The 26,813-nt window shown below is 37.7% G+C and overlaps 1 protein-coding gene across 11 annotated transcripts in view; it reads left to right on the forward strand.

The window, feature by feature from the left end:
- The window catches only part of CEP152 (centrosomal protein 152), a 92,313-nt gene that overhangs the window by 30,570 nt on the left and 34,930 nt on the right, over positions 1-26,813 (forward strand). For 8 of the 11 annotated variants that reach the window (XM_070271334.1, XM_070271365.1, XM_023617852.1 and 5 more), the window contains exons 10-17: positions 826-973; positions 2,632-2,723; positions 3,497-3,660; positions 16,064-16,268; positions 20,593-20,721; positions 21,342-21,451; positions 22,221-22,349; positions 22,485-22,620. In XM_070271334.1, coding sequence (XP_070127435.1) covers positions 826-973; positions 2,632-2,723; positions 3,497-3,660; positions 16,064-16,268; positions 20,593-20,721; positions 21,342-21,451; positions 22,221-22,349; positions 22,485-22,620 — 1,113 coding nt within the window. The remainder of the gene's footprint in view (positions 1-825; positions 974-2,631; positions 2,724-3,496; positions 3,661-16,063; positions 16,269-20,592; positions 20,722-21,341; positions 21,452-22,220; positions 22,350-22,484; positions 22,621-26,813) is intronic. The other 3 variants (XM_070271351.1, XM_070271348.1, XM_070271379.1) reach the window with 1 other exon arrangement.

The following is a 26,813-nucleotide window of genomic DNA, read 5'->3' on the forward strand; positions in this document are numbered from 1 at the left end:
GGCTTAGCACTCCCATGGCTCATTACTCCCAAACATGTTTTCTTTTTGAAGAAACTTGAGTATTGTATACATGCTCTATATTTTCTATATGTCCCCATACAATTACACACATGCACGCACGTGCGCACACACACACATACCTTTATCCTATCTGTGTTTCTTTGTCATTTACTTTTCAAGTGTTTTTTTGGTAGCACTCACTATAAGGCACTGCCTGGGCACCTTCAAGGAGACCATTAAGGGAAAGAAGACATGTAAAACATAGAAAGAAAAACATAGGAGAGAAACTGATCAAGTTTAAAAGGAGTTGAGGAGAGGGAGAGATTATTTTTGACTGTTCGGAATAGAATGAGCTTTTGGTTGTTCATAATGGAGTGAGTTTCCATGTGTTTATCTGTCTCCTGGCTGTCGTGAGTACAAATTCCATGGTTCAAAGTGGTTTGCCTAAATGTGTATACCTACCCTTATCCTGACAGTGTAAAATGCAAGTAGAAATGTAATACATTTCCGTTGGTCTGAATAGAATCTAATTTTAGAATAACAGTGTCTTGTGAATGTAGATCAGAAAGACACTTTAGAAATCTTCTAATTCAACCTTTATTAGCATAATTACAAAAGAAAAAAACCAGACTGAGAAGTTGATGACTTGCCCAAGATCACAGAAGTTTGTTCTCCTTGACTCCCAGTCCTGTACACTTAACCTTGAAACGGATGCTGCCGTGTGATGATATTTGACTTAAAATCCAGTTATGTAAAACCATGATTGTTGGTTAATATTTAATAACTGATCATGAAAATGACTTCTTAAACACTTTTTCTACTTAGGAAGACATTTGCTGTCATTTGAAAGATCAGGTGAAACAACTGGAAAGGAACCAAGAGGCAACCAAGTTAGAAAAGACCGAGATCATTAACAGGTTGACGAGAAGTCTGGAGGAGAGTCAGAAGCAGTGTGCCAACTTGTTGCACTCAGGTGGGTGTCTCGGTGGGCTGTGGTCTCCCTGGAAGGCTAGTGTGATATGCAGAGAGAACGTGGTAGGATCCGTGAATTATAAAAATCTGGAAAAGACAGAAAAGATCATCAGTGACAAAATTTTTTTCACGTGGTTACTATATGTGCATAAAGGTGTAGAGCATTTTCATTAGCTAATTTGGAAAACACAGACAAGCATAAAGTAGAAAATAAAAATAACCAATAATCCTACTACACAAGAGATAATTATTGTTAACCTTTGAATGTATTTCCTTCAAGTGAAATGAACGCACACATGTAGACAGTTCCCCCTTCTGTATATACTGCATTTTCGAAAACATAGCGAAGCTGAATGTGCAAAAACTGAATGATAAAATGTATGTTATAAGGTAGGTTCTGTCCCTGGAAGCTAAAAATGATTATGAAATCCCATTATATTTTGCTTTTTAGACTTGATCTTTGATCATATAGTTCTATTGTTTTGTATAACTTCTTTAATGTTTTTTTCTCTCACAGTGGAATAGCCACTTACCTGGGCAGTTGACGCCAGTGAGTTACATTTTTGTCATGCTTAAGATTTCTAGCATGGTCTCCATGGTATTAAATTTGAGACATGCTTCCTATCTATTTCCGCAGTACTTCTATTTCTTATTAGTGTGAAAGGCAATAATAATCAAATCAAAACACTGCCATATAGACAAAACTGCCCTATTTGCTGATGAGTAGCTCACACTGAGCTGTTGGAAATAGCTCAATGGTTATTCGTTAACTGATAGATGAAAGTCACACTTTGGCAAATAAAGTCAATTCAGACTGTTGGTACAGTGTGCATAAGAGAGTTATTCAAAAGGTAAAAGTCCTAAAATCAAAGACTGTCTAAATATGTGTGTGTGTATGTTTTGGTGGGGGCAAAGTTTGGATCATACTCTATTTAGGTCCCCTTCCCTGTTTAGTTTTGTGTCCTTTTGTTTCACATGGCATTACTGAGTGAGCCTTTTTCCTTGCCATTGAAGGCTTTGAAAATGTGATTTTCTTTAGTTGCATAATATGCCATCATCACTTTGCTTAACCATTTCCCAGATGCTCATTTTCTTTTGAGGAAACCTAATAAAGTCCCTTTTAAATAGGAACCTCCCCTAGTACATTAGAAATATTAGGTTACTAAAGTTTTAGAGGTACAATCTTAATATGCTAATATGCTTCTTTCACACGTGGAGGTAGGGATGGTGGGAATAAAAGCATTTAGAAAGAAGCTAAAGACAGCAAGATGTACTTTTCTCATTAGAGGGTAGAAATGGATTCCAAAGAATTTTTGCTTTGGCTTTCTATGAGTTGGAATATTATACTCCTATTAAGGGACTTGTGGAGTGTTAAGGTCTATAGATGTGGCTGATTGGATTCATTGCAAGGTCACAGTAGCCGGCGTCTTCAGTTTCCCAAGGGCATATGGGGAGCCATACTAAATCTTGGAAATGTCTGGACCAGACCTATGCCTTCTGGGTCCCACTGGCTATCCCTTTGTGCTCCTAAAAAGATAATAAAAAGGTAATAAAGCAGAACTCCACCTTCTATAGCTGCAGTGGATTTCAGTTCTTCTGTACATCGTAGGTACTTTGTCCCTTTACATTTGGTGTGTTCTATGATTCTTTCCCCCATAGGCTCAGTCCAGGAGGTGGCTCAGCTACGGCTCCAGCTGCAGCAGGCACAAAAGGCACATGCTATGAGTGAAAACATGAACAAGGCTTTGCAAGTGAGTGTTGCCACTTGGAAGAGACTTAATGGGTAATTGAATTAGGCCATGGTTACATCACCTTTCTGAAGCTTGGATTTCTCTGTAGAAAAGAGGTGGTTAGACCATCTCCAACCCAGCCCATGAGTCATTCACAATCTCACCCACACAGTTGGGTAGTCAAGCCCAGGTCTACCTCACTGCAGAGCCAGGGCTCTGCCCTCTCCTGCATTCTGCCTGCCACCTCCTTCACACGGCAGGCATGTCCTTTTGTCTAGGGTTGTGTCCCTGAGTTAAATTTATCTACGGATGTGGGAAACCTGCAGTTTAGCTGCAGTTGTCTGACATCCTCCTCCACTGCTACTTATATTTTCCACTGGAGGAAGAGTTCCAAGATTACCTCTACTGGAAAAAGGTATTTTGCCTTTTCGCCACTGGCAGACTAAAGTACAACGCTTTCTTGGCAAACCGTTCTACTCTGTCCTCTGCTCTAGTAAGCCAGAAAGTGATGCCACCGGCTTCTCAGCTCAAGGATGCTTTCCATGGAGGACAAAATGTAAGTGAGGGAGGTGTGAGAAGCCACTGACATTTGCTTTCTCATTCATTTATTCATTTGTTCATTCAACTTACTAGAAAGCCTGATACATGCTGGCCTTTAGAAAGTTATTTTTAATGTATGCGAAAAATGTATTTGAAGAAGCATTTCTGCCTTCTATTGATCGTTAAAATGGATTTTGAAGCATGTAATAACTGATTCACATAGGAAAATAACTTTCCATAATTTTGTGTTTTAGGAAGAATTAACAGAACTAAAAGATGAAATTTCTCTCTATGAATCTGCTGCAAAACTAGGAATACTTCCAAGTGACTCAGAGGGAGAATTAAATATAGAACTCACTGAATCATATGTGGATTTGGGTATTAAAAAAGTCAACTGGAAAAAATCCAAAGTTAAGAGGTATCGAGAAAATCGTGTACTGTAGAAGAACCTACATTAATAATACTGATGATGGTGGTAAAGAGTTGGCACCAGGCATGACATGGTGCACTGACTAGGGGCTCTTGAATGTGGGGCAGTATGTGTTAGTGATTTCTAATGAGGTGTAAATGTCTGATATCCAAATGAACAGAAACTTCAAGGATTAATATTGTACTGTCTTCACTACCAGTAGATAATCAGTTTCAATAACATAAAAATGATTAATTTAGTTAAAATATACAAATTTTAAATTCTGCAACTGAGATTATATATCTATTTACTAGTAAGATGAGAGCATATTATTTTTATTGCATTAACACTGTGTTGAAAGTAGGACTTGGCATTTGTCAATGGTATATGAAAAAATAAGCATTAATTTTCCCTGGGAACCTTACTATGATCTTACTTTTTTTTGTTTTTGGTGAGGAAGATTCGCCTTGAGCTAACATCTGTTGTCAATCTTCCTTCTTTTGCTTGAGGAAGATGGTCGCTGAGCTGACATCCGTGCCAGTCTTCCTCTACTTTTTGTATGTGGGATGCTGCCACAGCATGGCTTGATGAGTGGTGTGTAGGTCCGTGCCTAGGAACTGAACCCGCAAACTCTGGGCTGCCAAAGTGGAGCACATGAACTTAACCACTGCACAACCAGACCAGCCCCTACTGGGACCTTACTTTTATTTTTTAATTTTTAAAAATTTTTTTTGTTTATTTACTTTTTTGAAGAAGATTAGCCCTGAGCTAACATCTGCTGCCAACCTTCCTCTTTTTGCTGAGGAAGACTGGCCCTGAGCTAACATCCATGCCCATCTTCTTCTTTATATGTGGGATGCCTACTACAGCATGGCTTGACGAGTGGTGCCATGTCCACACCCGAGATCCGAACTGGTGATACCCGGGCTACTGAAGTGGAATGTGCGAACTTAACTGCAGCACCACCGGGCTGGCCCCTAGGACCTTACTTTTAAAATAGGGATTCTGGGGCCGGCCCGGTGGCACAGTGGTTAAGTTCACATGTTCTGCTTCTCGGCAGCCCGGGGTTCGAGGGTTCGGATCCCGGGTGTGGACATGGCACCGCTTGGCAAAAGCCATGCTGTGGTAGGCGTCCCATGTATAAAGTAGAGGAAGATGGGCATGGGTGTTAGCTCAGGGCCAGTCTTCCTTAGCAAAAAGAGGAGGATTGGCAGTAGTTAGCTCAGGGCTAATCTTCCTCAAAAAAATAAAATAAAATAGGGATTCTGTCTTTTATACCACTGCTTATACAGATATTTTAGCAATCTCCTGGGAGGGAGTGGTTTATCCTCCCTCTCAGGGACTGACAGGGAGGGATTTGTGGTGGTAGAAGAGGGAGCACATTTAGATATCATTAAACACTTAAAAGATGAATGAAGGAGAGGACGTACATTTTTGAAGCCCTTGCTGTTTGCAAGCCTCTGGGAGTAGGGTATGGAAGATGAGATAGAAACTCTCCCTTCCCACAAGGAGTTTACATTTTGTTTGATTGAGGAGAGGGAGGCATGCTTGTAAGCAACTAAGTGCTGTGTGCAAATATTGTGCTCGATGTACACAGGGGCATTTATCTGTTCCTTCTGCTGATTTGGGACAAGGATGAAAGATGGGGTTTTCGGAAGGGATTGCATTCAGGTTAAGGAAAGGCTTTCTTGAATGTGTTTGACCTGTACCACCACCATCTGGTTTATAGTCTAAGACTGAGTTTACTATATTGTTGTTCAGTGAGAGTGCTTAGTACCTACTGTGTTTCAGGTATCCTGTAACTGTATACAAATATATAAATCTCTTGATGAGTTTGTTCCATAAGAGGTTTTTAGAACTTATGTATTTTAGTACTGTGATTCCATTTTCAGAACAGTAAGATGAGATTCAGTAAATTATTAAGGTTCCATTTATCTGGAGGTCAGTCTTTAGGAACTCATCTCGACAGATCGCAGCTACAAACCAGAAGAAAGCAAAGAAGCAAATAGCAGAAGTCGATTATGTGATGTATTTACTAGGAGCCCCCTTAAGGCCCAGGGCCATATTGACTTGGATTTGTTGGCACCCCGTGAGTTATCTGATTTCCTAAATGACCGCAGAGTAGCTGGCTCAGGGGTTGGGAGCAGTACTGCCCATGCTTCAGCCAGACAGCTCAGCCTGAGCAAGGAGAGAATTAGAGGAACACAAGGTGCTGAGGCTGCTGAGCACCAGGGTAAGCAGCTTTGTACATCTAGGCATGTTCTGATCCACATCAGAATGTCCACAATCATGATCCTGTGTTGTTGAAGAAAGCCTTCAGCTTTGGTTAGTTAATTAAAGCAAAAGAGGATGAATGCATTACATTTTTTAGACAGATTTACATAAAATTTTAAAGGTAAAATGTAGTCATCTGGAAAATTTACTGCTGTGAATGCCTCATTTCCTGTTAATGCCAGATTAATTCTAAGGGGCTAGTGGAAAGAGAATGGTCTTTAGATCCAGATTTGCTTTGAACCATAGCTTTGCCATTTATTACTAGCTTTATGACCTTGGGCAAGATTCTTGACTTTTCTGAGCCTGTTTTCTTATCAGGTTTTTTTTCTATTAAGTGGATTATAGCGTATTCCTTGGGGGTTAAAAGAGATAATGAATATAAAAGACCTCAGGTCATATATTCTAGCACGTATTAGGCACTTAATCAATGGTAACTGTTACTATTGTTATTTAATAGATGATTTGTTAAAATATGCCATTGATTAGATTTTATATTAATTCACTTTTAATTCAACACATTTTATAAAAAGTTCTTGATCCTCATCTCAACCTTGGGAAAAACGTTGGATCCATATTATCATTTTAGAGTTGGGAAAACTGGAACTGAAAGAGCTGAACTCTCTTGCCCAAGCAGACAGACCGTTAGCAACAGAACCAGTACCTGAACCCCAGACTTTATTGTCATGTAATCTGTGCATATTTATACAGCAGTCAAACCTTTTTGCCGTAAACGTCATTCTTCTTTATGTCATTTGTTTTAGAGGATTAATGATTTAGTTTCTGCCAAAAAAGATTTCTCTCCAATTTATTACTTTATTTTAGTTTATGCCATAATTAGCCTGGGAATTGGGTAAATAGTACATTTAGTTATATATATTTAACTTTTCAAGTAGACTGACTTCATCATGACGTCTACTAAAATGTCTACTGCTTTTGCCCTTTCTATTTAATTAGTACTCGTAGCCGAAATCCTGTAGTAATTTAAACCACATTCCTACAGATAATAAACCGGAGATATCACGTCACTATCATAGGAAAAGGAATACCAGCCATGTTCAACTGAGAAAGTGGAGAATAACTAAGCACAAAGTGGGTAGTCATTGAAGTTCAGCGAGATGTTCAGTGAAAGCAGGACAAGTGAAGAAAGGTTTAGCTTATCTCACCCACCAACAGTTTAATAGATAAGAATTCTGCTTTGAGGAAAAAGTAAAAACACTTATTCTTAGATCAAAGTGAGAAGAAGTATAGTAGAGAAGAGATTTGTACCTTTCCTCTGCTGGACTGTGATTGTTAGAACAAGAGAAAGCAACACTTTTCCCAGTGTCGAGAATTTTAGTTCTTTGTTGACTTGAGCTGCTGTCAAATCACTGACCCAAATGTTAGCGGCTCCAACCTTTGATTCCCAACTACCACCTCCCTCTAGCTACTGCCTAGTAAATTTTAAGGGTTTAGCCTCAGTGTTCTATTTCACATTCACGGAATTTGAGTAGCTAAGTCTGCATGCGACTTGCAGACAGCTTCCCCTCTCCCTTATTATAGTTGGCTGCGAAGCTCAAATAATAAACATTTAACAAGTGGAATGCCTTTTCCCTTTGGTCTTCTCAGCAGGCTTCATAAGGATCTACAGTTTATTTGGATTTAGGGGAACCGACTTCCACAGGGCTCCGTCCTGAGCCTTATGCAGGACTGGTCACCAACGCTGGCTTTTTCCCTTTTGGGAAAGAAGGGAAAATTATTTTAGCAAGTGCTTTCTCTGCTTTCTGACTTGGCTCCCTCTAGGAGTACATGATGTGCTATTTCAGTGGTCAGCATTGAGTAAGAAAAGAAATTAGGGGTGCATAATTTGTTAACTGAGAAAAATAAATGTCCTGCTTAGCCATAGTTCACCATGTCTTACAGCACAGGAAGATGCATTATAATATATTTTATATTTCTTATATATTTCTACTTATATTTATATATTTCTATAAAATAGAAGTGGTTCAAATAGGTAAGATCTATATTTACAAATATTTATACTATGTATCACATATACAAAAGTTGTGTGTATTGATAAATATGTAGCATATTGCAGGGAGCTACAAAAACTAATATTTTGTTCATTCTCTCTGTATACATATGTGTGTGTTTGCATACACGTAATATATATTCTCACATTTCATTTGGAATGATCTGAAAGTGAAAAACAGTAAAAATTTTAACTCAGGTACTATTTATTGCTTTTTTTCAAAATAGACTTCAGTTTTTTAGAACAGTTTTGGCTTTACAGAAAAATTAATATAGTACAAAGAGTTCCCATATGCTCTGCACGCATTTTTCCCTATTAACAACTTACATCAACATGGTACATTTGTTACAATTAATGAACTAATATTGATACTTTATTTTAATTAACTAACGTCCGTAGTTTATTTAGATGTCCTTAGTTTTTACCTGACATCCTTTTTCTGTTCTGGGATTACATCCAGGATACCACACTACATTTAGGAGTTATGTTTACTTAGGTTACACTTGACTTTCCTTATTTTTGATGAGCAGGCAGTTTTGAGAAATACTGGTTGACTATTTTTAGGAAGCCCCCCTATTGGAATTTGATATTTTTCTCATGATTATGTTTTCCTCCTGGGTTTTGTGGAGGAAGACCACAGAGACGAGGTTCCATTTTCATCACATCTTATTAAGGGTACATACTATCAACCATTTCTTTCTTTTCAAAAGTAACTTTCTTCGTTATTATAGAAAAATTAGAAAATACAGATTAAGAAAACAGAAGAAAATTAGAAGCACTCATAATCTTACTTCACCTCCCATGAAGAAAACTACTATTAACATTTTGTTACATAACTTCCAGATTATCTGTTTTGATGTTTCTAAACGACAAAATAATATTGAATATACTGTTTTTAATGTGTCTTTTAACTTAATACATTCTGGAATCTTTAGATGTCAGTAAAGATTGTTATATATATTTACTAATGGGTATGTGGCTGAATGTACTATATTTTAGTTAGTAATCCTCTGTTTAAAATTTTTTTCTTATAAATAATGCAATATTATTATTATAGCACCCTTATAGTCAAGTTGTTATTCACATCTTTGATTATTTCCTTAAGGTGTGGGTGGATATTCTTACTAAAGGGTGTGCATGTATTTGAGGCTTTTGGTACATGTTGCCAAGCAGCCCTGTAGTTTGCACTATTACCCGCATCATGTAACAGTACCTATTCCTCTGCACCCTAGCCAGTGTTGAGAAAGTTATCACTTTCCCGGTTTAAAATTTTTATGTCGTTAGATCCATCACTCTTTTATGATTTCTTGATGGCATTTTTCTAGTACTTTTATAATTTTATTTTACTTTTTAAACATTTTAAAGCTGTGAAATATAACACAAAGAAAAGTGCATGAAACTAAGTGTACAGCTTGGTGAATGCTTTTAGAGTGAGTGTGCGTGGAACCACCACCCAGGTCAAGAAATAAACATTGCCAGCAGCTGCCCTTATTTCTGTTTCCATTCATAACCTTGAGGTTAACTGTGACCTTAACTGTTACAGCAATCATTTTCTGGTTTTCTCTGTCCTTTTAAGATCTAATTATTCATACCTAAACCCTATAGATTAGGTTTGCCTCCATATAAAGGGAACTCATACATTAGGTGTTTGTACTTGTTCTTTTTTCTTCTATAGTTTTATTGAGATATATTTCACATACCATAAATCCACCTATTTGAAGTGTACAGTTCTGTGGTTTTTTTAGTATAGTCACAGAGTTGTGCAGCTATCACCACAACCTAATTTTAGAACATTTCAATATCCCCCAAAAGAAACCCCATACGTACTACCAGTCATTCCTCATTATTCCTTCCTGCCCTCAGCTCCAGGCAACCACTAATCTACTCTCTGTCTCTATGGATTTGCCTATTCTGTACATTTCATATAACTGGAATCATATAATATGTGGTCTTTTGTGATTAGCTTCTTTCACTTAGCATCTTATGTCAGGACTTTGTATTTCATTCCATTTTAGAGACAAATAATATTCCATTGTATGAATATACCACATTTTGTTTATCCACTCATCAGCTGATGGTTTATACTGCTATGACATTTGTGCCCAAATTTTTGTGTGGACGTATATTTTCATTTCTCTTAGATATATACCTAGGAGTGAAATTGCTGGGTTATATGGTAACTCTATATTTAGCATTTTAAAGAACAGTCCAACTGTTTTCCAAAGTGGCTATGCCATTTTACATCCCACCAGCAGTGTATGATGGTTCCAATTTCTCCACATCCTTGCCAACAATTGCTATTTTCCATTTTTTTTATTATACTCCTTCTAGTGGGTGTGAAATGGTTTCTCATTGTGGTTTTGATTTGCTAATGATGTGGTTTTGATTTAATGGCTAATAATGTTGAACATCTTTTCATGTGTTTATTGGCCATTTGTATATCTTCTTTGGAGAAATGTCTATTCAAATGTTTCACCTATTTTATAATTGGGTTCTTTCTATTGTTTAGTTTTAACTGTTCTTTACATTTTCTGGATACAAATCCCTTGTCAGATGTATGGTTTGCAAGTATTTTGTCCTATTCTGTGGACTGTCTTTTTGCTTCCTTGAGAGCATTCTTTGAATCAGTAAAGTCTTTAATTCTACGAAGTCCAACTTTCCTACTTTTTCTTTGGCTACTTGTGCTTTTGTTATTTAAGAAACCATTTCCTAATCGAAGGTCCTGAAGATTTATACCTAGGGTTTCTTCTAAGAGCTTTCTCTCTTACATTAGATGTTGGATCTATTTTGAGTTAATTTTTGCATATAATGTGAGATAGAGGTCTAACTTTGTTCTTTTGCACATGAGTATCCAGTTGTCCCAGTACCATTTGTTGAAAAGACTATTCCCCATTAAATTGTTTTGGCACTCTTGTCGAAAATCAATTGACTATAAATGTGAGGGTTTATTTCTGGGCTCTCAGTTCTATTCCATTGATCTATATGTCTGTCCTTATGCCAGTACCACACTGTCTTGATTGCTGTAGACTTGTAGTAAGTTTTGAAATTGGGTAGTGTGAGTCTTCCAACTTTGTTCTTCTCAAGATTTTTTGGCTATTCTGGATTTCTTGCATTTCCACATGAATTTTAGGATCAGTCTGTCCATTTCTACAAAGAAACCAGCTAAGATTTCAATAGGGGTTGCATTGAATCTATAGATCAATTTGGGGAGTACTGCCATCTAAACAATATTGTCTTTTGATCCTTGAACATGAGATGTCTTTCTATTTATTTAGATCTTCTTTAATTTCTTTCAGTGTACTAGTCATGTACTTTTGCAGTTTTGTGGTTTTCAGTGTCACTAGTCACATACTTCTTTCATTAACTTTATTCCTAGGTATTTTATTCTCTTTCTTATTCTTTTTGCTGGATTGTTTCCTTAATTTTACTTTCAGCTGGTTCATTATTATTTTACAGAAATATGATTGATGATGTGTATTGATCTCAAATCCTGCTACATTGCTAAACTTATTTATTAATTCAAATAGTTTTTTAGTGGTCTCCTGAGGAGTTTTTATATTTGAGACCATGTCATCTGAAAATAGAAATAGTTTTACTTCTTTCTTTCCAATCTGGATGCCTTTTACTTCTTTTTCTTGACTAATTGCTGCAGCTAGAATTTCTAGTACAATGTTGAATAGAAGTGTCTAGATATAGTTATATCATCTGCTAATGGAGGTAATTTTACCTCTTACTTTCCACTTATGCTCCAGTTGCTTCCTCTTTATGCTTGCATTATAGCTCCTCTAACTTATTTTATTTAGGTATGATAGTATAAATACTCTTTTCCAAAGTGGTTGTAGCATTTTGCATTCCCAGCAGCAATGTATGAGAGTTCCAGTTTTTCCACATCATTATTAAAACTTGGTATTGTCAATCTTTTTTTTTTTTTTCAAAGATTGGCACTTGAGCTAATGTGTTGCCAATCTCTTTTTTTTCTTTTCTTCTTCTTCTCCCCAAAGCCCCCCAATACATAGTTATATATTGTAGTTGTGGTCCTGGTTGTGCTGTGTGGGACTCTACCTCAGCATGGTCTGATAAGTGGTGCCATGTCCCCTCTTGGGGATCCGAATGGGTAAAACCCTGGGCCGCCAAAGCAGAGCACGCGAACTTAACCACTTGGCCATGGGCCTGGCCCCTGTCAATCTTTTTTAATTTGAGCGCTTTTAGTGTGTGTGTAGTGCTATCTCATTTTGATGTTAATTTGTATTTCCCTAATGACAAAGGATGTTAAACATCTTTTGATGTGCTTTACTTTCTTCTTTTCTTTCTTTTTTCCTGATGTGCTTAATTGCCATTTGTGTATATTGTTTGGTCTTTATGTGTTCCAGGATACAGGCCCTTTGTCTGATATATGTCTTTCTGGTTTACCTTTTCATTTTCTTGATGGTATCTTTTGAAGAGCAAAAATTTAAGCTTTTGTGAATTCTAATTTATCAATGATCTCTTTTATAGTTCTTGGTTCTTGTGTCTATTGTAACTCAGTATTACAAACATTTTCTTATGATTTCTTTTAGAAGTTTGATAGTCTTAGCTCTTACGTTTATGTCTATGATCCATTATGAGTTAGTTTTTTAGTGTGATGTGAGGTAAGGATTGATGTTCATTTTTTTTCATACCAGTATCCAGTTGATCTAACACCATTTGTCAGAAAAACTTCTTTTCTCATTGAATTGCCTTGATATTTTTGATAATAATCAATTGACCATACATTTGTGGGCCTATTTCTATACTCTCCATTCTGTTCCATTGATCTTTTTGCTAAAAATGAACAGTCTTGATACCATAGTTTTATAGTAAGTCTTGAAATGGGTTGGATATGTCCTTCAACTTTGTTGTTTGTTTTAAAAAATTGTTTTGGCTATTCTAAGTCCTTTGCATTTCAAAATAAATTTTACTATTAGCCTGTCAGTTTCTCCAGAAAGTCTGCTGGAACTTTAATTGGGATTGTGTTGAATCTATAGATCAATCTGGAGAGAATTGACATCTTAAGAAATTGCTATTTGTCAGTTATACCTCAATAAAGCTGAGGGAAAAAGAATTGTCTTCCAATTTCTGAACATGTTTACTATACCTCTTCTTTTATTTAGGTCTTCTTCAGTTTCTTTCGATAATGTTTTGTAGTTTTCAGTATAGATTTCCCTATGGGAAGATATCATTTCACTTTAGCTTGAAGTATTTCCTTTAGCATTTCTTCTAGAGTATGTTTGTTGGCAATAAATTCTTAGTTTCTTTATATAAAATGTCCTTATATTTGCTAATTATAGAATTCTGGATCAGCTGTTGTTTTATTTCAGCACTTTAAAGATAGGTTCTTCTGCTATGTCTGGCCTAAGTGATTTCTGAAGGGAAATCTATTGTTATTTGAAACATTTTTTCTGTGTGTAACGTGTAGTTTTTGTCTCAATGTTTTCAAGATTTTTTTCCTTATTCTTTACTTTTCAGCACGTTGGTTATGATGTGTGTCTGTTTGTTTTTCTTTTAGTTTAACCCATTTGTGGTTCACTGAGTGTCTTGAAAACATAAATTTATTATGTCTTCTACCAAATTTGTGAAAATGTTGACCATTATTTCTTCAAATATCTTTTCTGCCCCTATCTTTTTCTCCTCTCCTTCTGGGTCTGCAATTACACATATGTTAAATCTTTTTATATTGTCCCACAGTTCCCTGAGACACTGTTCATTTTCTTTTAATATTTTTCTATTTTCATATTAGATAATTGCTGTTGAACTGTTTTCAAGTTCACTCATTGTTTCCTCTGTCATCTCTATTCTTTGGAGCCTGGCTAATGATAAATTTTCTATTTGGTTCTTTTATAGTTTTTATTTCTCTGTTGAGAATTCCTATCTTTTCATTCATTTCAAGTATGTTTTCCTTTACCTCATAAAGCATAGATATAATAGCTGTGTTAAACGTTTAAGACTCTTTGTGATAGTTTCAGCATTTCTCTTGTGATTGGCCACATTTTCCTGGTTAGTTCCATTTGGAGTAATTTTAAATTGTATACTAGACATTGTGATTTTTGTGTTATGTAGAAACTTGCATGGGTGTTTTGAATCTCAGTGCACTTTTCCAAGCCTTTGCCACATTGGTTTGGATCTGTCCTGTGTATGCACCCCTCAAGGGTTAGTCATTGTGAGATGTGTGTGTGGTTCAAGTTTCAGTTAAATTCTCCAAATCTTTGCTTTGCTGGCTTGAGGGTCTGTTCTGTGCATGCATAGTTCAGGGCTTAGACAGATGCTTATACAAGTCTATACACAGAATTCAGGATTCCTCTCTCTGGTTCTCTCCAGGAGTCTTCCTGCTCTCTCTCTTTATTTATCTTTCGTTTTCAGCAGCTTGATGTTGTTATAACTTATGGTGGTTTTCTTAAGGTTTTTTTTCTGCTTGAGATTTATTGAGCTTCTAGGTTTTCTGGGGTTTTAGTTTTCATCAAATAGAGAAATTTTGGTCATTTTTTCAAATTTTTTTGTATCCCTCTCCCGTCTCCTCTTCTGGGACTTTACTTACACATAGGTTGGAAAACTTAATATGCTCTCTGTGTTTCTGTTTCAGTCTTCTTTTTCTCTGTGTTTAATTTTGTAGTTTTATTGCTATGTCTTTATGTCCACTGATCTTTTCTTCTACAATGTTAAATATGCTGTTAATCTCATGCAGTATATTTTTCATTTCAGATGTTGAAATTTTTTGTCCCTGTAAGTCCCGTTTGGGTCTTTTTTTATATCTTCCATTTTTCTCCTCATCTTATTCATGTTTTTTCTCTATCTTCCTGAACATATGGAATGTATTTAATTCTATTGTCTCTGTCATTGCTGGATCAGTTTCTATTGATTGATTTTTCTCCTGGTTATAGTTCATATTTTCCTTCCTGCTTATTTGCACGCCTGGTAAATTTTGATTGGATGCTGGACATTTGGAATTTTATGTTTTAGTTGTTAGATTTTATTGTGTTTTTAAAAATATTATTCTTTTTCTGTGACACACTTAAGTTACTTGGAATCCATTTGATCCCTTCAAGCCTTTCTTTATAGGCTTTGATCGATCAGGTTTAGAGCAGCCTTTAATCTGGGGCTGATTTGGCCCCATTGCTAAGGCAATATTGGATGCTCTGTGAATTCGGAAGTCTTCCCACTACGGCTCATTGGAGCACAAAATATTCCCAGCCCTATTCCTTTCCTGTGGTTCTTTCCCTGGCCTTGAGGTAATTTCCTCACATGCATACACAGATCACCAGATCTCTCTTTCTGTTTAGCTTCTTTTCCCACAGTGTTTCTCTCAAATTCTAGCCATTTTGGCCTCCCCAAACAGAACTCCTTGCAACTCAGTGAGATTGCTGGGCTCTGTGTGGGTTTCCTTCCCCTGTGCTCCAGCCTGGAACTCTCCAGGCAGAAAGCTGTGACAATCACAGGCCTTACCTTGTTTGTTTTCCTTTTCTCAGGGTTTTCTATGCTATGCTTCCTGTTGTCTAATGATTGAAAAATATTGTTTAATGTATTTTATTTGATTTTTCTAGTTTTTTAAGCAGGAAGTGAAATCTGGTCCTTTTAATTCTTTATGGCAAGGAGCAGAAATTCTCATTCCAACTTTGAAATTTATTGAAACTAAAGTTGGATTAAATTAGCACAACTTTTTGACATTTTTTCCCAATTGCTCAGCTATCCACTCAGACTTGTGTTTTAATAAAAGAGATACAGGAATCTGGTTAGGATGGCTATTGTTTACTGTTTTTTTCCTCCTTTATTTTCATGTTGTTTCTCTTGGAGTCATAAAGGACATGCATATACAGCATGCAATTTACCACCAATGAAAATGTGTGCCGTGTCAAACTTTGCATGGCTGAACTGCTTGCAGTGAGGCAGCAGGACTAAACTTAAGAATGGTCTTCATATGAATAAATGTATTTCTGTATATGAACATGTAGCAAAAATGATATCCTTGTATATGATAAAGCTTGAAATTGTTTTTGAAGTATTAGTATATAGTTGTATAGGTCACAAAACATGGTCACCACTGCAGTTAGTCACTTTGAAGGAATAACTGTCCTTGATTTGTTACTTGATTTAATCTTAAAAGGATAATTTCCCCATTAGCAGTGTACCGCAAGAAGACCCAAATGAAGTGATGTCTAAAGATGAGGTCATCCTCAAGCTGAAAGCAGAAGTGGAGCGTTTGCTGGGCAGCAACTCAGTGAAGCGTCATCTGGTGTCTCAGTTACAAAATGATCTCAAAGACTGTCGAAAGAAAATCGAAGATCTCCAACAGGTGGAAAAGGATGAAAAAAGCATCGAGGTTGAGGTTTGTAGAGTTAAAATGGCATTTTTAGAAGACTTCATAAAGTAAACACTCTTTCAATTTTCGTATTTAAATTAAACCTTAGTCTTTCAGAGGTTCATTTGACTTTTTTAGAAATAAAGGTTAACGAAGGAAATGCCACTTAAGGGAATATATTTTCTGGTTGCTCTTGACACCTAATAAATGAGATACCGATTAGGTAAAATTCCTTTACCACAAATCTAAGGAGGCATTCTATGTAACAAGGTATCTGCATTTCCTCAAGATTGGCTTGTACCAACAGTGCTCCAAAATCTAGTTAAATGCTCCACAGGGAAATACTTTAGCATTTTGTCTATGACATTTATCTGGTCCATGTTCCTATAACAAGAATCATTCTATATAAAGAAATTATGATTATACTGTGGTGGTGTGACAGGTGGGAAAGGCACAGAATCAGATGATGTCAGAATCATTGAAATCCACCTTCATATCCTTCAATTAGCTCCTTACTTTATAGATGAGGCAAATGGAGCTGGAGGAGTTTGTGACACTTCTGAGGTTACAGTCGGTCTTCAGGCAAATTGAAACTAGAACACTTGACCAATAAATAGGCAAGGTTATTTCCCCAGGATTATGCTATCACAGAGATCTTTAGGGTTGCCCTCCTTTAATAGCTGCCTTTTTCACCCTTCCATATTTCCCAAATCCCAACCCATCTGCACTGCCAATAGAAAATAATGTATAAAAGACCTAATAACTAAAAGGAAAAGGAAGGGGGAAAATGAGTGTAACTGGTGTATTCTTTTTCCTCCTGGATGGAAATATTTTACTTCCTACTTTAGTACTGTTTTATCCTTTAATCTAGGAATTGTGTTCATTAAAACAATCCTATTTAAAGCAAAGTATGCAAGATGTTCTATAGCTCTTGTTATTATGGAATTTTAATTGTGTCTAATTTATTTTCCAGAAATAAATAGTGTGTTTTTACTGTTAAAGTCCTGCCCAGTCTGGTTCCCTCTTCTGAGTAACTATGTTTGATGAATACAGCATTGATTTCAATGTTAACAACCAAATGAGAACGAACCCCTTTCCCCCAGCATATCTAACATCTTTAAATCAAGCTGTTTCAACTGTTTCCATGTGTTTCTTAAAAAGGATGGGAATGAAAGCTGTGTCCCAATTTGTGTTAGATTAGAGTCGGTTAGTTTAAGCATTTTGATGAGAATATGCTAAGATTTAGGAGAGTAGGAGCGTGATTTTGAGTCTGAACCTTAGCTCAGGTATGTTGGTGCTTTCTTTGTTTTATATTGAAATTACTTATGGCACAGATACACTTCCACATGAGTGGTTTATATTTATAATTATAGAGAGTCAGTTTTTTGGCTTTCACGTCATATGACTCTTCAGAGCAGTGCTGCTCTATGACATCTCCAGGATCATGTGTGATGGAATTAAGAGTCTGCCCATACGTGGCACTGTGCAGCGACTGGGAGCAGGTCAAATACTGTGCCGTTCATTCCGGTTGAACAACTGGGCCATTAAGGTAGAATGTGGTAAAGACCTTAAGAAAACCAGACTGGCTTACTAGCAGTCAGGGCCCACATCTACACTGAATTTTTTGTTAGTGTAATAAATAAAACACAGAGACCTTTCTGTGTCTGATACCCAGTAGAGATGATTACCTTACCCACCAGTTGTGGTTAAAGCTGTATACTGATTCCAAGGTACTTGACTAGACAATGTTCAGTAGCCAGCTCAGAAGGTTCCTAGCTAGAATCTTTTTAGACATGAAAATTAGGAAGATCCTATGAGAGTTGGTGTATTATATTTCTAGTTTTCTTGAAAATATTGTCTTCAGTATTTCACTTTTAGAAAGAAATTTTTGTGATGTTTCCAGGGATCTTTCTCTTTTTAAAGGTCTTTGTGAGGGTTTTGTGCTGACAGGTACAAGTACCTGACCCTGTGTGTCTGCAATGTGATAGTATATCACACTGAGTGCAATAGCTAGCCATGAATATTGTTTTTCAGTATATCAGTATGATGTCACTTTCATTCCTGGTAATAAAAACTCACCAGTGGGGAAGGAAGCACAAATGAATATAATAAATTTTAAAAAGTGGAGGCTAAGTTGAAAAAAATGAAGGCCATCCTAATGAGTCAGTAAAATCCTTTAAGTCTCATTGGTAACCCCAAATCTGGAGAGAAGCTAACAGAATATGTATTCTTAGCTCTTCTCTCTTGTGGCTGGGGTCGGAGCAGTGGCTTCTGGGAAAGGATGAGAAGTGAAAAGAGCAAAGTCAACACTAGAGCAGTCTCCCTCTGGAGGAAGTGAAGACTGTGAATGGAAGACTGAGCCCAAGCTGTGGTGTTCTGTCATCCCACATGGCAGTGAGATACATATTCCTCCCCTTGCCCCAGTGAGCAGAATGAACCTTGCCACAGGATATTTTTTAATCATTGTAGAAGAGAGCTCAGAGTTCAGGTAAATACGTAAACCAACAAGTCAAATAGCTATTTAAAAAACATCTTTGTGACCTCCTCAATGAATAAAGAACTCATAAAAATAGATAAGAAAAAAACAGATGGTAAAAGGAAAATGTGCAAAGTCATGTAAACAGACAAATCTGGGAATATGTAAAACAAATGAACAATGAAGCTAGGTAAGAGATTCCCTTCTGATGGCCAAACAAGAAATGCAAACAAAAGCAATTGTTAGATGCCCTTTTCCCCATCAAATACAATCATTATTTAAAGACAGTCACTGCCAGTGGAGGTAAAGAGAGTTGGACATGGGCCAGCCCTGTGTCATAGTGGTTGAGTTCGGTGCATTCCACTTCAGTGGCCCAGGTTCTCGGGTTCAGATGCTGGGCACAGACCTGTACCACTCATCAGCCACACTGTGGTGGTGACCCACATATAAAGTGGGGGAAGATTGGCACAGATGTTAGCTCAGGGCCAATCTTCCTCAAGCAAAAAAAGAGGAAGGTTGGCAACAGATGTTAGCTCAGGGCTAGTTTTCCTCAGGAAAATAAAAAAAGAGTTGGACAGACTCATGACAGTATACATTTGTACAACTTTTCTGGAAACAATTTGCCAAAATCCGTTGAGTCTTCAAAATTGTACCTGTTGAGGGGCCTGCCCAGTGGCACAGCAATTAAGTTCGCACATTCTGCTTTGGTGGCCTGGGGTTTACCGGTTTGGATCCTGGGTGTGGACCTATGCACAGCGTATCAAGCCATGCTATGGCAGGCATCCCACATATAAAATAGAGGAAGATGGACATGGATGTTAGCTCAGGACCAGTCTTCCTCAGCAAAAAGAGGAGGATTGGTGGCAGATGTTAGCTCAGGGCTAATCTTCCAAAAAAAAAAAATTTTACCTGTTGAATAAAATATCTATGAGTCAGCACTGATTACATAAATAAATAAATAGATGCTAAATTTAGAGGGTGAAAGTATGATGAAAAATAAGATATTTGCATAGTCTCAAAGTATCTCCTCATAAGATATTTATTACTAATTACAAGTGGAAAAATAGTAACTTTTACAATGGAGGGGTCTGCAGACACCTCCTTCATCAATTGATCATCACCAGTAAGGGGCATATTGATATTACGTGTCTCCTCAAAAGTACACACATCACTTCTGTGGCATTCATGCCCAAAGTGGATAACCTGAATTTAATAGTAAGGTAATGTCAGAAAAACCCAAATTGAGGAGCCGGCCTGGTAGCGCAGCAGTTAAGTGTGGACATTCCGCTTGGGCGGCCCAGGGTTTGCTGGTTCGAATCCCAGGTGTGGACGTGGTACCACTTGTCAAGCCATGCTGTGGCAGGTGTCCCACATCTAAAGTAGAGGAAGTTGGGCACGGATGTTAGCTCAGGGCCAGTCTTCCTCAGCAAAAACAGGAGGATTGGCAGCAGATGTTAGCTCAAAAAAAAAAAAAAAACGAAATTGAGGGACATCCTATAAAATAACTGGTTAGTACTCTTCAAAAATATCATGGGTTTGAAAGACAAAGACTGAAGGACTGTCCTAGATTCAGGGAGACTAACGAGACCTGATGACTGAATGTGATGCGAATTGTAGATGGGATCTTGAAGCAGAAACAGGACAGTAGAGGAAAACTGGAAAATTTTGTATAAGGTCAGTAGATTAGTTACTACTATTGTATCCTAGTTAATTTCCTGGTTTTGATCGTTGTGCTGTGGTTATATTTGGGGACGATGGTAAAATGTATGTGGAAATTATTTGTATAATTTCTTTGTAAGTATGAAATTATTTCGAACCAAGTACTTAGAATATTTTAAAAACCTGAAAAACTGTTGACTTCTTTTTAATGTTTAGACTAAAACAGATACCTCAGAAAAACCAACTAATCAATTATGGCCTGATTCTTCTACTTCTGATATGATTGTCAAAGATGATATTCTGCGACTCAAAAATGAAATTCAAGTTTTACAACAACAAAATCAGGTGATTAAATAATTTTCCTATGTTTTCTGAGAATTTTCATGGCTTCATTAAATTCAAAGGATATAATAGTCTTTTCAAAAATACAGAGGCAATGTGAGTTAGTAGACAAGTATATTAGTAGGTGATTAAGGATTCCACTCATTTCCTTTTACTGTTGGTCATGGGGTAGTAGTTTCAACAGAAGGTAGGTTAGTGAAAATCCAGTTTCCTGTCTATACAGTGGCATGGCTAATAGAGGTGGTCTTTCCCCCTCAGCCAGCCCTTGACCAAAAAGTAAACCTTTGCTTATTGACATGGTTGCTGAAGATCATTGGATTCTAAGACTTATTTTAAGGCATCAGCCAATACTTCCCTGGTTAAATGTTTTCATTTCATAGATTTCAAATTAAATACAAAATTTTAACTTTTATTCTTATCAGAAAGCTACTTGTCAAATAAATGAATCAATACTCTTGTCACGGCATGAAGAGACTTTCATAGAATTGTGAGAACTATCTTGTTATGTCAAATAATGTTACAGAGTAGAGATAAAGCACAGAGGATGTTAAAAAATGAAATTAGACTAGTCAATGAAAATGATGTTTGTTTCCTCTAACCTTATGTTATTATTTTGTATCTAGGAACTTAAAGAAAATGAAGAAAAACTGAGAAATGCAAATCAAGACTTGTGTAATCAAATGAGACAAATGGTACAAGATTTTGACCGTGATAAACAAGAAGCTGTGGACAGGTAAAGTCTATCCAGAGGCCTAATGCAGGCCTCCTGGGCACCCTTCCCTTTCTTTCTCTGCCCTCCCCCAACCCTCCCAAAAAAAGATTAAAGAGAAATGGCGGAGTAAACGCTCCCTGTTGAGATCTTGGATTAGAGAAGAAGAGTCCCTGGCTTCTCAAATTAGAATTTGGAACACATTTCCCATAGAAATGATGTTATGTAGTGGGTTGGGTTCCATAGCACCATCGAAACTGTAGTTCACTGAAATAGTATAGCTTAATGGTTTTTAAAGCCTAGTCTGGGAAACTATTCTTTATAAGGAAGAAATCTGTGGGAGGGAATATGTCTTCCAAATACCAAATCATAAACTTGGAAACAGACTTTTGGAGCATAACTTACTTGTGAGTTGGGTGTTGCTAGTATTTGTGTTTCATATAGATGACTCGGACTTTTGGAACCACATCCTCGATTATTTCAATTCATTTTTTATACACGAGTCCTCACCACAGACTAGTATCTCTGTTTGAAGGATTGAGGCATCCTCACATCCAAGTTTCTAACTTTTTCAAGAAACATTTGAAGGAAGAAAATTTTGAAGATTCTTATAAGATCATCTATTGAAAATTAATTATTGCTGCTCTTGCTTGGGGAAAACCAACCCGACCTGAATTATAATTTGCATTAGAGGGAGAAGTAGTGGGAAAGAAGGAAGAGAAACCAATTCATCTTGGCGTTTCTAGTCGTGCTGGGCACTGCCTAAGACCTGCTGTCCGCTGTTTGTTTCCAGGTGTGAGAGGACTTACGAGCAGCACCACGAAGCCATGAAAGCCCAAATACGCGAAAGCCTGTTAGCAAAGCACGCTTTGGAGAAGCAGCAGCTCTTTGAGATCTACGAGGGGACTCGCTTGCAACTGAGGTGAGAATAAAAGAGTTTAGCTGCCTTTTAAACTGTAGAGACACGTCATTCTTCTCTTCCATAGTGTAGAGAAAAATTGTTCTGCAGCCTTGTATTTTTTGGTGGTCATTTAGTTGCCGGTTTTGTGTATCCAAGGTCTGAATTAGATCAGATGAACAAGGAGATGGCTGCTGTGCAGGAGTGTTACCTGGAAGTGTGCAGAGAGAAAGATAATCTAGAATCGACTCTCAGGAAGACCATTGAAAAGGAGCAACAGACTCAGGAGAATAAGGTACAGTTCAAGCTCATGTTGTGTTCACTTCAGTTCATTTCTCTGGCCTCACTATTGTCATTGAAACCAGGGCACTTGTTCTCCTCTGCAATAGAGAAGGCATCCGTTGAAGTCTCTTTACTTTGGGCTGTATCCACTAATATAGCTCACAAAATACAGTAAATGTTGAAATGATTATTAAACCTTAGTAGAAAGTGGCATACATTTAGGAGAAAATCATTCATCCTTGTAGATTTATTCCAAGGGCAAAAAATAGTTCTGAAAACAAGGAAGAGTGGACCCGAGTCGCTTTGAGACTGCAACCCAGGGATCCTCGTTTTGCATTTGTTTGTTGGCTGCTCAGGCCACCCAACATTGTGCTGTGAGCCCTGTGCAAATAGTCCTGCAGAGACATTTTCCCTTGATCTGTTTCTCTCTCAGTACCCAGGAGTCATTTCATTCTTCTGGGGAGAAGAGCGGGAGTCTGAACCTGGGTCTCCCAGTAGGGAAGGTGGTGACACGGAGCTGTGGAGAGGACGGTCACAGTGTTGATGTGACCTCTCTCAGGGAAGCTCTCATTTTTCCCAGAGGCTGCAGGGGCTGCAGTGTACTCGCTCCTCCTGTCTGAAACTTCTAAGTTGCCATTGGTGAGTGTCCAGGAGTAAAATCACGTGTAAACAGCTGCCCCTCCTTCTTTCTTCCCCGTCCTGGCCTGAGCCTCACACAGACCCACGTCTGCCTCTCCCGTCCACTGTGGACCAGGCTGCAGACCAGGCTTTGAAAGCCACCTGCGTCAAGAGCAGAAAACATTTTTAAAGGCCTTCAGTAAATGTTCTATACGGAGGTTTCTGAATAAGTTATGTTGAAGCAAGCTATTGCTACCACAGACGTAAAAAGAATAGTAAAGAATGGGTGCGGAGGGGCCAGCTCAGCGGTAAAGTGCACACATTCTTTTTCGGTGGCCGGGGTTCACTGGTTCAGATCCCAGGTGCAGACATGGCACCGCTTGGCAAGCCATGCTGTGCTAGGCGTCCCACATATAAAATAGAGGAAGATGGGCATGGATGTTAGCTCAGGGCCAGTCTTCCTCAGCAAAAAGAGAAGGATTGGCAGATGTTAGCTCAGGGCTAGTCTTCCTCAAAAAAAAAAAAGTGGGTACGAAATTTGGTTCACTTAATATTTTGATTATTTTTGATTAGATGAATATGGTAAAAAAAAAACATGCCATGTATACATATCATCTACTAGAAAGAGAGCTTCTAAAGGGAGCTGTTTTAGTTAGTACTGGCTGTATAAAAGTTAGAAGAGATCTTAAATTACCTGGAAATTAAGGACTTAGGTTTTAGTAATGTTTTAAAAAATTAAAATAGGGAGAAGATCTCCAGCATGATTCTTTTCTTTCTTTCATTTTAACTATATAAATTGGGAAGAACATAAGAGCAATTCTCTCAAAGAATTCATTCTTTTTGGGAATGTATTTTCTGGTGCTTTTAAAAGAATGAATTTGGCTGTAAAATTGGATCTCATATAATTGGTTAGTTGCAATTAATAGCTGCTACTGACTGATATTTTGGCTCATGAATGCTTGTGCACTGGGGCAAGAAGGAAAGTTAACACTGCTATTTGGCCCTTCCAAAAGAAACTTACAGGTTAACTGTTTTTCTTTAAAATTTTAAAATTGCCATATAGTAAAATTGACTCTTTTTCGTTTGGTGTACAGTTCTATAAATTTTTAACACATGTATAGATTGATCAGGATACAGAATAGTTTCATCATCTAAAAAACTGCCTTGCACTAGCCCTTTGTAGTTACATCCTCTCCCACCAAGGGCCGGTGTACTTAAACCATTAGAAGTTTAATTCCTAGCTTCTCTGAGGATTCTTTACTTATTTAGATTTGTATAAGCCCTTTTTAAGGCTTAGTAGTCTTTATAAGCTAATCAGAACAGAGCTACTTTAAATATAAGAGACTTTAATCTTTTCATGTCCTCCAGAGGTGGGCAAAGATATACCAGTCTGTCTTCCTAGGAAATGTTTCACACTCACACAATGGAAGAATCTTTCTAAACTCAAGCAAGCTAGGGAACTTTTAGGATAGTCCTTCTCTGCAGGACATAAGCCATTTTCCCTGCAGTTGACCTTTGGTCAGGAACTTAGTCTGCATACAGAATTTCTAAGACTCAACACTACCGGTCCCAGGGTAGATTTTCCTGTTTCAGACGTGCTCTTTTCTGAAACACACATTGAGTCAGGCTGTGGGTTAAGTAGAAGCTCAATTCCAAGTTTTAATGTTTTTAACCAGTAGAACTTTCCTCACATGTTAACCTGGCTTGTTCAGAGAAAGGGAAAAAAAAGTCATGCACACAGAACCTTTCAGACTGGGTGGTAATTAGTGGAGGCCATGAATCTGCAGACAAAGCAAAGATGATCAATATTCCCATTTTTAATGCCATTCCTATCCACAGTAAGGCTCATTTATGGGGTTGTAATACAGCCATCCCCCTTATCCACAGGCAGTACATTACAAGAGCCGCGGCGGATGCCTGGAACCACAAATAGTACTGAACTCTATATATGCTATGTTTTTTCCTGTACATACATTCCTATGATAAAGTTTAATTTATAAATTAGGCACAGTAGAGATTAACAATAACTAATAATAAAATAAAACAATTATCACAATGTTCTGTATTGAGAGTTATGTGAATGTGGTCTCTGTCTCTCTCAAAATATTGTACTGTGCTCACCCTTCTTCTGGTGATGATGTGAGATGATACACAATGCCTGTGTGATGAAGTGAAGTGAGGGGAATTGACGCAGGCGTCATGACATAGCATTAGGCTACTATTAACCTTCTGACAATACTTCAGAAGAAGGATTATCTACTTCCAGACCACGGTTGACCACAGGTAACTAAAACCACAGAAAGCGAAACTGTGATTAAGGAGGGACTACTGTACATGCTAAGTCAGTCCTTAGAAGTTAGAGGTTTTTTGCTGTCCAGGGCATGTAAAACAAGTTGAAATGTTTTAGAACTATCCAAATATTTTCTTCTCTTTAAAGATAAAACTTTTTGGATTAGATATTCCTACAGTGTGTTCAAATAGCAGAGCCCCATGACCAAAAAGTCTATTACTTTTCCTCTGTAAGGAGAGGGAAGCAAGGTTTTCCTTGTGGTGGATTGCAAAAATGGCCACACATTCTTTTCATCTCTGAATGTATGCCCCCTTACAATGTGGCTTTGTAACTGTTCTCAGTAAGAGGTAGTCTGTTTTTCATCCCTTGAATCTGATCTTAGCCACATGACTTACTTTGGCCAATGGGACATTAGTAAACATGCAAAAAGAGCTGTTTTTGGGGGCCAGCCCTGTGGCCTACTGGTTAAGTTCGGCGCTCTCTGCTTCGGCAGCCCAGGTTTGGTTCTCGGGTGCAGACCTGTACCACTCGGTGGTAGCCATGCTGTGGTGGTGACCCACATACAGAATAGAGGAAGACTGGCACAGATGTTAGCTCCAGGTGAATCTTCCTCAAGCAAGAAGAGGGAGATTAGCAACAGATGTTAGCTCAGGGTGAAGCTTCCTCAGCAAAAAAAGAAAAAAGAGGTGTTTATGCATTGGGGCTTGCAAGCTTGATACTCTTAGGAACCCTGCAACCACCACCATGTGAATGATCTGGGATAACCTGCTGGATGATGACACATGTGACCAAGTCATTGCCATCATCCTAGCAGACATCGAGCTAACTACCAGACAAATGAATGAGGGCATCTTAGACTACGTAGCCCCAATAGCCTGCAGAGATCAGCCCAGCAGACTTAGACCAAAGCCACCACCCAACTGACCCACAGAATCATGAGAAGTAATAGATGTTTGTTGTTTTAAATCTCTTAAGTTTTGGCTATTTATTATGTAGCAGAGCTAACTGATATACTTACAAACATACAAACACACAGAAAATTGATCACATTTTTCTGCTGTGGGTCAAAATGAAATGCAGATACATGTGGAAACAACTCCTGAAGGGTAGACATACACAGATAAGACAATTTGAGGATTCCTACTACAGTCCATCAAAAATAATAACAGTGATATACAACGTGACACTGGACAACTTTCTCAACTCTATGGCTGAGATTGTCCTGTAGTCTTAGTGCAACTGCAGTCTCCATGACCTGATTGTGAAAAAAGGGGTCCCTCAGACACCAGAAACTTTTC

This window comes from Equus caballus, chromosome 1 (assembly GCF_041296265.1).
Source record: "Equus caballus isolate H_3958 breed thoroughbred chromosome 1, TB-T2T, whole genome shotgun sequence".
NCBI lineage: Eukaryota > Metazoa > Chordata > Mammalia > Perissodactyla > Equidae > Equus > Equus caballus.